The following is a 12,052-nucleotide window of genomic DNA, read 5'->3' on the forward strand; positions in this document are numbered from 1 at the left end:
CAGCTCCTCGGGCTCTCAGCGAGTGATAATTAATCTGACAAGGTCTCGACCATCGGAGCATTCCCATTCCCCACCGTCCTGTTTTCTTACACCGAGGCCCCTTGGGAAAATATTTATGGTATGGATAAAACATTTCAAAACATGAATTAATAAAACAACCCTCCTGTGTATCGAACTAACCAGGTAGACATTTAGCTTTTAATTAAAGGGGGTTAAGAAAGTCGTCACGGAGCTGTTATCAAAGTCATGTCATTAAATCAGTAGAATTATCAAAGAGTCATCTAAATGTAGCTCTGCAGTCATCCTATTATTTCAGTGTTGTGGCTGGTTAGCTCTCTAGAGAGAATTTAGTCCTGTGATAACAAAGTCACCAAATAGAGTTAATATGCTGCTTACAGTACAGACTGTGACTGATCAGAGGAACACTTCCCATTTTAACACCTCTCCAGTCCGGACTTCCTTTATTTCAAACTAATATAATTTTGATGTGATTTCACTCATCTTAAAATGCTACAAGATTATATTCGAATTGGACAAGAAAGCTGTTAATTTAACTTTTTTAATGGAAATAACTGCCCCCAAATTCTATGTATTAGAGGCACTTTCAAAGCCTATTTTTCATGACTGCATCCTATACAATGGTGCAATTATTACTCTAGTAAAAACACAATGATATGCCCAATTATGACCACCTGTGCAGCTGCCACTATCATACATGAGACCTGGTGTGATTGAAAATTGTCCCTTTTACTTTGTTTAGCCAGCGATCACGTTCCTGCCTTTCTTGTGCCTACAAGACAAGCCTGGGGCAGGTAGAGAAGCAGCGAATAACCCAGAGTAGAGATGGCATCAATGACAACAGAATGACACCGATAATGTCAGAGGCAGAATAAAGGAGGAGCTGGGGTGGAGGAGGCTTGTAAAAAGTGGCTCGCAGAAGGACTAGCAAAGTGTAGCCACGCTAGAGCAGTTTGATTATGGCAGCATGAGTGCGATTTGCTGATAGAACGAATCAGCTTGCTGTCAGCTAATGAGGGTTTGCGTGAGATCAGCTGATCTCAGTTATATGGCAGATCTTGACTCTGTGGTCTGCCTGGATTTACAGTAACATGCAAGAGGCTGTTTTGTATAGATATGAAGTTTTGGTGTGCCTTAAAGTTTTGTCTTGATCTTTGTGTGCCTCGGGCAAAAGAAAAAGCAAGTTGAAAACAATGATTTAAAGCATACTGTGGTTTATAGTTAAGAAAATTAAGATTGTGGAGTGCTGGTTTGATTGAAAAGACTCCTCCAATAAAAATTAAACTAGTGACCAAAAAGAGCTAGCAGTGAAGCATGTGAGCTATGAGTCTGTACTTCACAACTATCAAAACTGTAGGTTGAGAGCTCAACTAGCATACTTTTAGTTAGCAGGATTACAAACTCCTCATATTGAAAACAGATGATACTAAAGGAGCTGCACAGGAACTGTAAGTTGTGGACTTTAGTGGACCAATCACAATCATGAGACAGAAGATGGAGTCTTAACCCTCTGAGGGACCCCCAAAAATACATCATGTTATGTACTGATTTGACTGTATTCTGGATTTTATGGTTCTTATCATCAACCAAGAGTGGTTTCCTATCATGAACTCCATTCTGAGTACCCTTGACTGGGATGTAAAGCCAGAATCAACTTTAAGAGATGGTCTCCAGCACTATTCATGTATTCTAGCAGTCTATGAGAGACAATCATCTTCAAATAAAAAGCAGGGTGCTATATTGCATCATATTAGAGTTGTAAAGGCAGTTAAACCAGACATATACTGTGCAATTTTCAAACAATCATACGCATGTATTGAGCTGCATGACTTGCTTGAACATGTGGCCAAGTTCCAGCCTAGTCTTGCATCGTTTGTCATGCAATGTACAGCGGGACATGGCAGCTGACCAATCAGCTGTTCCTGACAGGTTGTATGGATTTCTGGCATGTGTGATATTTTGTTTGCATGACTGCACACAGTCCCACAGTAAGTAGAACCATGAGAAGAGTGCCTATCTCTAAAGCATTTTTCTCTGTTTTAAACTACTGGGCATCATCTTAAATCAAAATGAAATCAACAGCAATGTTTGTTTGATGTGCCTTCTCCTACTATTGTTAATAAAGGATATAAACAAAAGGAAATAGCCTACTTGCAGACCTCCAGCTGACATGGAATATTTGTTTTTATTTAGCTGCTAGTTGTGTTTGCTGGCGATGCTATGTGTGTCAGAGATAGATGGTTGATGGCTTTATTACTGTTTGAGGCTATTGGAGGTGTGAATACGAATTGATATGACTTTAACCTCAGCGAGCAAGGCTTTTCACAGAAAACTCCAGTAACGTGTTACAGTTTGTCTCAACATCACTCAAACAGTGTGGGCACTCAGGTCATGCATGACCATTGAACTGTGCAGTTTGAGCACATATATCACGTGCAACAGTTGTGCATAGTGAATGTACAGTCGCACAGTGAGAGCTGACATTACACCACTATCACTACCACTACCATTACTACTACTACTACTACTGCTACTACTGCTACTGCGGACTGCAGATCTGCAAAAGCACAGAATAAAGTTACTAAAGTGAAAGCAGAGCAGCAGGGGAGTGCCCCAGCTCAGTATGAAATAATCTTAAACAAAGACTTTTTACAGAATTTTCAAGAAAGGACGACTATGACATGTTCTATTACACTGATAAAAATGAAGATTCTTACTTTTGGGTCCTCGGGGAAGATGTTGTCCACCAGGCGTTTGTACCTTGGCCTCAGCGGCCCACAGCAGCCACAAACTCCTGCAACAACAAAGACATGAGGCATGAGATTGCATTGATTTGAAACAGACTTGCCACTAACGGCTGCCATAAGATCTTCTCTGCCATCTTCATTTAGGCAGGTCATCATTTTACAGAGCATGAATTCACCTTTATATTGTGCAAAACTTTCTTTCAAACCCTGCTCTTGCATGAATGTTGACCTGCTCTGATTGAGCACAGACTGTATGTTCAGACTTGTTGCATTGTACAGATTTTAATGCATAATTAGAGAGCTTCTGCACATTCGTGAAGTGTCTACATTTATATAATGGCTCTATTTATGCAATTTAGGATTAAGGAGAGAGTTATTTCATTCAGCATAACCCTGCCTGCATGTTTTTACATATAGCACACTAGCCATCAAGACTGAGAGTCTAGAGGATTTTTTGCCAACATGGCTCCACAAATGCAGCTTATAATCACAACTTCCTCCTATGAAGGAAGCCAGAAGACCTGATCATGCAATCGGCTGCAAGAATTATTCTCTGTTCCTCCTCTGAGTCATGTGGAGCGGTTTGAACCACCTATAGAAGATCCAAACTCACTCTATATTCAAGAGGCGGTGTGAGAGGTCATCTCCTATTGACCGACATGAATTAGTATTACACACAGCAGAGACTGAGTCAATACCAAGTGATGTGTCAGGGCTCGGTGGTGTGGGATGAATAAGTTCAAGTCAGAGCGGGAGTGATTACAGAGTGACCGACCGGTCAACCAGCTGAAAACTTCAGGAGCGTCTGACTGCGCTGTGCTCACTGACATTTGATTTAACGTGGGTCTTCCTTTTTACAGTCAGAGTGAGATGGAAACAGAGACCCAGGTTTGTCTTTTAAGGTTTGTACTACCAAATCAGTGAGTCATGGTCTCAAGTGGTTGTAACCGAGGTCATAAAATGTTAAAACATATTGATTAATATGTTCTATGAAATAAAAAATCTATGTCAACTGCCATTTTTCACTGGAAGATCTTAAGTTGTCTAACACAAGCCTTGTTTTTTAATGCTACAAATCTGAGTGCAACAGCCAATCAGAGCCGTTCAAAGAGCCAGCCTCATTCAGCTAGTAAGACAGAGAGAAGCAGCAAAGATACCAGCAGGAAACTTCTGGAAACTCAAGTGAAACATCCTGAAAGTCGCCTTCTTTGTAAATAAACTCATCCTGAGCCTTCGTCAACATGAAATGATGAGTCACAATTGATTGGCACAGCCGTGTTTGATTGTCGAGAAATAATGCAAACAGGTAGAGTAAAAAACATGCTTAAAGGGAGGGCTGGGCAATCAATTGAAAATTAGGTTAAATTGTCATATTGCCTGCTGCAATTTTTGAATTGCATAAGATGCTATATTTCTGTAACTTCAACTTTATGTCAAAATACCAGTTGAAAACTTTTTGCAGCAGCAGCAGCAGCAGCAGCAGCAGAAGAAATGTTATGCATTACATAACCATGCAATCATTCAAGTGCCACTGTTTTAGAACAGACTACAAAAAATCCTTCTTTCTTCTTTTTTTTTTGCTATTTTCTGATTAAATACGAGAATGAAATAAAAATGATCACTCCCTTCAATACAAATATTCATATCCAGTTTGCAATATGAGTCAACATCATCACAATAATGTTTTTTTTAAAGTTTAGCCCTTGTTTAGTCTAAAAGTGTGTTGGTTGTAATGTATATGTATAACGATTTATTGCTTGTGTTTTTTGGAAAATACATAAGATGAGGAACTTAAGGAATAATTGCGCTGATGTTGGACGAGAAGGCCTGGCTCTCAGTCTCCCCTCTAATTCATCCCAAAGGTGTTCTATCAGGTTGAGGTCAGGACTCTGTGCAGGCCAGTCAAGTTCATCCACACCAAACTCTCTCATCCATGTCTTTATGGACCTTGCTTTGTGCACTGGTGCACAGTCATGTTGGAACAGGAAGGGGCCATCCCCAAACTGTTTCCACAAAGTTGGGAGCATGGAATCGTCCAAAATCTCTTGGTATGCTGAAGCATTCAGAGTTCCTTTCACTGGAACTAAGGGGCCAAGCCCAGCTCCTGAAAAACAAGCCCACACCATAATCCCCCCTCCACCAAACTTGGCACAATGCAGTCAGACAAGTGCCGTTCTGCTGGAAACTGCCAAACCCAGACCCGTCCATCAGATTGCCAGATGGAGAAGTACGATTGGTCACTCAGAGAACACGTCTCCACTGCTCTAGAGTCCAGTGGTGGCGTGCTTTACACCACTGCATCTGACACTTTGCATTGCACTTGGTGATGTATGGCTTGGTTGCAGCTGCTCGGCCATGGAAACCCATTCCATGAAGCTCTCTACACACTGTTCTTGAGCTCATCTGAAGGCCACATGAAGTTTGGAGGTCTGTAGTGATTGACTCTGCAGAAAGTTGGCGACCTCTGCGCACTATGCGCCTCATCATCTGCTGACCCCGCTCCGTCATTTTACATGGCCTACCACTTGGTGGCTGAGTTGCTGTCGGTCCCAATCGCTTCCACTTTGTTATAATACCACTGACAGTTGACTGTGGAATATTTAGGAGTGAGGAAATTTCACCACTGGACTTGTTGCACAGGTGGCATCCTATCACAGTACCACGCTGGAATTCACTGAGCTCCTGAGAGCGAGCCATTCTTTCACAAATGTTTGTAGAAACAGTCTGCATGCCTAGGTGCTTGATTTTATACACCTGTGGCCATGGAAGTGATTGGAACACCTGATTTCAGTTATTTGGATGTGTGAGTGAATACCTTTGGCAATATAGTGTATTTTTGGATTACCTGCAGTGCAAACTCTCTGAAGGTCTGAAACAAGCAGAAAATATCGAAAGCTTAATTTTATCTATGAATTGTTCCCTTTGCATTTAAAGAGCTTTTGCTATATAGAGGAGGGATAAGTCAGTGAATGTTCATTTTTCTTAAATAACAGAAATGTGACAAAACATTATCTAAAGCTAACATTAAAACATCAACACTGGATGCAGAGAGCATCCATCATGGAAAGAGAAGTATGTGCAGTTGACTGGTAAATCAGAAAATAGTGCCACTGACCATCACGACAAGGACATAATGTCCATTTTTCCCTGTGTTTGCTCGGATTTGGGAGTATTCCTCTCTGATCAGTGACCCTGACTGTCAGAGCCAAGTGTCGTCGCTGAAATGTCAGTGCTTTTCTGTCCGAAGGAGCGGCTGACCACAACTGAAAGGTCACAGCAGCATTCAGCTACTCTGACAGTCGATCGATGAAGGAAGCCTTTTTAGCATCAGACACCAAACTTCATCCACAAACAACAGCAGAACAAGGACAAGAACTAGTGCCATCAATAATGTCGTCCTATAAGAGAGCAACACAAACATGAGTATTCCCTCTGAGGACTGACGTGAGTCCATACTGTTATTTCTACTGCCTTTAAAAGGCACCTTTCTCTCCTCTGGCTCAGAAAATGGACTCTAAAGGGACATGACGGACTTCATTTCCCAGGAGACCCTGCTCAGGCTGTATACAGAACTCCCAGGATACCTTTCACCCTCCACAAAGTCATCGTTGACGACTTTGGGTCACCTTAACACCTCCTGGAGTTTATTTCTCTTAGAGTTTGACAGCAGCCCGAGGGAGTCTGCAGATTAATCAACTTCTTCAAGACTCCTATCAACGGCCTGTCACCAAGGCAACCTTTAAAGAGAAGAGCGTTCATTATGGACCCAGCAATTAACCGCCACATTAGGGTTCAGAGTGGCGGGGGAGCTTGATGCCGTGTGAGCATGAGGTGAGACCTGGAGTGGTTAATGGAACGAGGCTCTGACTGTGAAGATCTGAGAAAACGCCTGGAGATAAAGACGTCTGCAGGCTGACTACTGAGAGGTTTAATGGAGGGTAAGAAATGTAGAATGATGCTAAATAAAAAAAACAGACAACAATTGCTTTAAGGCAGTAGGTGGAGTTAATATCTCTGGGTTTGTGGAAGGGATGTGAAGGTGTTTGTATTCATTTACATGGTGTCGTAAACATCTGTGATCATAAATGGGTCATTCTGAAGAGCTCAGTGACTTCAGGCGTGGTATTATGATGGATGCCACCTCTGCAATAAGAGTGTTTGTGAAATCTTATCCCTGCTGGATATTCCACAATCAACTGTAAGTGATATTATTAGGGAATTGGAAGTGTTTAGGAACAACAGCAACTCAGTGTTGACTCCAGGGTCAAGGACTGCTAAGGCCTATGGTGCATCAAAGTCTCCAACACGCTGCTGAGTCTCTACCTAAAGAGTTCTGAACTTCTACTGCCATTAATGTCAGCACTAAAACTTTGCAGTGGGAGCTTCATGAATGGGTTTCTGCATGCAAGCCTCACATCACCAAGTCCAATGCTAGGCGATGGATGTGTGAAGAACACTAATACTAACTGGTCTGTGGTCTGGGCCTGGTTGATGATGGGCAAACGTTACCTGCCTGACTGCATTGTGCCAACTGTATTTTTGGAGGAGGGGGGTAATGGGGCTGTTTTTTCAGGGTTTTAGCTAGACCCCTTATCTCCAGTGAAAGCCAATATTTATGCTTCAGCATACCAAGACATGTTGAACAATGCTATGCTTCCAACTTTGTGGCAACAGTTTGGAGAAGGCCCTTATCTATCTCAACATGACTGTGCTCCAGTGCACAAAGCAAGGACCATAAAGACATGGTTTGATGAGTTTGGTGAGGAAGAACTTTACTGGCCAGCATAGAGCCCTGACCTCAACACCTCTGAACACCCCTGGGATTAACTAGAATGAAGATTGTGAGCCAGTATCATTTGCAAGACTGTGTGTCTGATGTGCTCGGGAGAGCAGCGACGGGGAGCTGTGCAGCTGTGCTTCTACAGGTACCTGGTGCTTTTTCTTTGGTCTGATTCAGCTCACCCGGTGGGCTGGGCCAGATCTCAGGAGTGACCATGCCTACTCTGGAGGGTCCTGGAAAATAGCAATCAGGAGGCCAGAGCAGTACAGGACCAAACCGGCATGTTCTCCCATACTTCCTATGCCATCATGAACGGCCGTATACACAGTAGCCCCATCCTCTTGACTTTCTCTTGGGATTATAAAAGTAACTCTCCATCTACTTGACCTGACCTGCTAACTGGAGCTTTGCAAACACTTATTGGAAGAAAAATTTTTATTTTTGCTTAGTTTTCACAATAAATGCACATATTAATAATATTGTTGACATCCCTTTATTTTGAAAGAGCTATACCAAGCAATTGGGAGTTTTGAGGAATAGCAATATAACAAAACTTGGACATCTGAAAATACAAATGCTGTAGAAACAACTTTAAACTGCACAGATGAACCTCCTCTGATACACTGCAGATAGCACCAGCTATTACTGGTAATCCTAAACAAATCTCTATGGATTAAACTTTAAATGCCATTGCTGTACTTTCTGAACAATTTAGAGAAACTGATAAGTTACTATCTGGGGCTTTTTGTTGACTTTTTCTTGTAGAACCAAACTCCAACCAAACTTCGACCACATAACCAAAACTGAGACCCAAACTAAACCATGACCTCGTTGAGCCATTCCACCTCTATTCATTGGGACCTTTGCTGTTTTCACATCTACACAGGTGATGTAAACCAAGAATTAACCCATGGGAAATCAAAACTCTGTAAAGCTCTGGATTTGAATGTTGAATATAATCATAGGGCCTTGGAATTTCACTGTCAGAATCATCTTGGAGTTCATCCAGGTTTTTGAAAAGCTTTGTGAAAGAGTTCAAAGGAAATGACTGAAACATGAGCAGCAGGAACAGTGAAGCTGCAAGCGGTCCGTCTGACAACATGGTGTCACTTTACATGAAAACAACAAGAACACAGAGACAATGACGTGAAACCAAAATCAGCCTTGACTGGGAAGTTGCTGCAGATTTGGTCCAGCTGGTTTAGTTCCAAACTAAACCAGCTGGACCAAATCTGCAGCAACTTCCCAGTCAAGGCTGATTTTGGTTTCACGTCATTGTCTCTGTGTTCTTGTTGTTTTCATGTAAAGTGACACCATGTTGTCAGACGGACCGCTTGCAGCTTCACTTCACTGAGGTCGGTACTTCAACCACAAAGAGATTTGCATTTTAATAATTCCTGCATGCTTTGATCTGATTCAACCACCAGACTTCCTGGGCCTCATTTCAGAGCCAATAGAAAAGTCAAAAACTAAACCTTTCTTAAAAGAATATTTCAGTGTTTCTGAAGTGGGATTGTAAGAGTTGCTTGTTATTTGTACATAGACGTCTGGCCTGGTTATTTACAACCTTCACACTGTGGAAGGTGAAGGTGAATGGATGAATGCACAGTGCACGCTCATGTAAACACAAGCATGCTGGGCTCTTTCAGAGTCACAGCATGTGTCCGTGTAGATGCTGAAGATGAATTAAAAACAGCTGGGAGGCCGAGGATCCTCTTGTGTACTTCCTTCAGTAGATGGATCTGCCTGGTCTGACAGAGGTAATATGACTGGAGTTTGTTAGTCTGCACCTGGGTCCTCTGTGGTCACTAAGGGTAAAGAAACGAGGCTTAATGGTAGTCCAGTTAAACTCTGACTGTGAGAATGTGACTGAACTGATTATATGAGACAGCGGGCTGCCCATTAAATCAAATGGTACTGAGAAAAATTTTACCTAAACGCTTTATGTAGGCAACAACAGACCAACGGTTTATTGCACAATTAAGAAATAAAAAAGTATTTCATTAAATCTAATCAAAACGTAAAAAGGCATGCATATTAGGACTGAATCTCAAAGTTTTCTCTTTACCCCTCCAAACACATTGTGTTGAAAAATACCAGAATACCTGAAATTTTGTCAGCCTTGCTTGGAAAAATGAATATAAGGTCAGATACATATAAAGGGTTTCGATGGTTACTTTGACTCAGATTCATTTTTTTAAAACTCCATCCATACAAAAATCAAACAAATGTGACCATTTTTAACCAATCAAAGAGCATTTTGAGCATCTGTGGCATCATAAATAATACCTGCCTTGCTCCCTAGATGACTGCGATCAGCCGTGGTTGATTGTTTGTGTAGATTATAAGGAGTGGCAGAAAATGAATGGCAGCAGCTCCGAATTGCATTAAAACCCATTCATGCTAAGAGCATTCAGTTCTATAATAGAGGTGATGCATCAATTCGAGCTGTAGATCTGCAGAGGAGGCTGCATAATCACGACGCAGAAAGGGCCGCAGATCGAGAGATTCTGGTGGTCACAGGACTGATAAATTACAGCCCAACACGTCTAACTCAGCTGGCTGAGAGAAGGTCATTACAGGAGATCAAATCTATCATCCTGCAGCCACGAACACAAAGGCAGGGGGGGAATTATTAACATGTAAGTGCTAACACAACCTCCTGCTGTCACATGAACCAACGTATCATTGGAAATATGTACCATACAGGAGATTCAACGGACATTCTGTTTGTCTTCATGTTAAATCTATACCCACTATTTCACTCCTCAGTGGATCTAAACATCTTGTTAACACATGTTTTTATCAGAGATGCATGCTGGGTAGAGATTTTTCATCAGCAAGCAGACTGCTGCTCCGTCCCCACCAGCACCTGAGTGGAGTACTAACATAATCTTTATTCTCTATCGATCCCCACAGAGGAGAGCAGACGGCCATCGAACATACCGAACACTGGCAACAACACTGAGAGAACAAAACACAAACAGGAGCTCACGGCTAACTCCTAGAGAAGTTTGGTCTGTGAAATTTATGTCAAAGATTCCTGGGAAGTTCATTATTTGTAAACTGAAATCCCTGGGATCTGTCCTCCAATTTCCATAAACAGCAACCGCACCGCGGTCAAATGGTACTGCGGAGCACATCGCTGCCTCTCTAGTCCATCAGAACAGTTCCACAGACGGCCTCCAGTCCGGCCCCTGGAGCGACATTCCGATTGGTTTCAATCGTGATACGCTGCAGGTCTGTTTTTAGTGCCGGCTGCTGTCAAACCGTGTTAATACCCGTTGATCAGAAAGCTCCAACATGGAAGTTACAACCGTGGAATATCTAGTTCTTTCAAAATACAACACAAAGCACAGACTCTTGATCACAAATCATCACTATATCAACATTACGTCTCATCCTGCAGAGAGAGCAAAGGGTCACTGAGAGGTCAGTGGGTCAGAGAGCTACAACAGCGCTATTGAGGAGGAGAAGTTCACTTTTGAGAACACTTAGCCAGAGAATTTTACCTAAAAACCACAGATCCTTTAAGCAATCAATAACCTTTGAACTTCCTAATGTACTCACCCAGTGGAGGAAGCAACAATATCATGGACTTATATCAGAAAGGATGGTAAATTAACCACAAAAGGTAAAATCGTCCGCTGTTTAAATACTATTCCTATGTGAACTTGCAGTTTTCCCTTTACCTCTGCAGCGCTCTAGACACATTTCCAGTGGGCGAGGTCAAGCAAACTTGCTGCGCTTCAGTGCGCGGCACTGTCGTCTTATGTGGAAATTGTGGGTTAAAGTGAGATAAATGCCGTCTAAAGAAGTGGCGCCCTCATTCTGCAACAGAATAACAGTGTCAGTCTTAAATGTTGTGCTTTTCTTCATGATTTCACAGACTACGTCATTAGACCAGGGGTTACCAGACTTTTTACACTCAGGATCCAAAATAAGAATTTTATCTCCCTGGGACCCAAACTTAGAAAGGATACATATATTCTACATGTATAAATGTCCATATATTCAAGCAAAATTAAATATTTCAAGACTTTTACTGTTTTAATCTTGGTGATTACAGCTTATAGCTCATGGAAATCAAAACTGTGCTATTTGAAAATGTTAGAATATTGTAGAAAAGTCCAATTTGCAAAGGTTTGCTAAGCCTCTATTCCTTCTCTCTCTTCACTGCACATAACCACAATCATGGGGAAGACTGCTGACTTGACAAATGTCTAGAAGACTATCACTTACACCCTCCACAATAAGGGTAAGCCACAGAAGGTCATTGCTAAAAGGGCAGAACTTGTAATGTTTTAGATGTTATGTGTTGTACTCAGGGGTAAAAAAGTAACTAATTATATCTACTCAGGTGCGTTTTAAATCAGTACTTTTACTTCTACTTAAGTAAGTTTTAACCAGAATTACTGTACTTTCACTTGAGTACTATACCCGTGTACTTTTTCCAATGTTGTTGACTAAAATAAGCTCCGCCCACTGCTATTTTAAATCTGAGGAC

The 12,052-nt window shown here is 41.8% G+C and overlaps 1 protein-coding gene across 4 annotated transcripts in view; it reads right to left on the reverse strand.

The window, feature by feature from the left end:
• The window catches only part of efr3a (EFR3 homolog A (S. cerevisiae)), a 172,027-nt gene that overhangs the window by 105,555 nt on the left and 54,420 nt on the right, over window positions 1–12,052 (reverse strand). For all 4 annotated transcript variants that reach the window (XM_041803480.1, XM_041803481.1, XM_041803482.1 and 1 more), the window contains one exon: window positions 2,736–2,812. In XM_041803480.1, the coding sequence (XP_041659414.1) occupies window positions 2,736–2,812 (77 nt within the window). The remainder of the gene's footprint in view (window positions 1–2,735; window positions 2,813–12,052) is intronic.

Source organism: Cheilinus undulatus, linkage group 13 (genome assembly GCF_018320785.1).
Source record: "Cheilinus undulatus linkage group 13, ASM1832078v1, whole genome shotgun sequence".
In the NCBI taxonomy this organism is placed as follows: domain Eukaryota; kingdom Metazoa; phylum Chordata; class Actinopteri; order Labriformes; family Labridae; genus Cheilinus; species Cheilinus undulatus.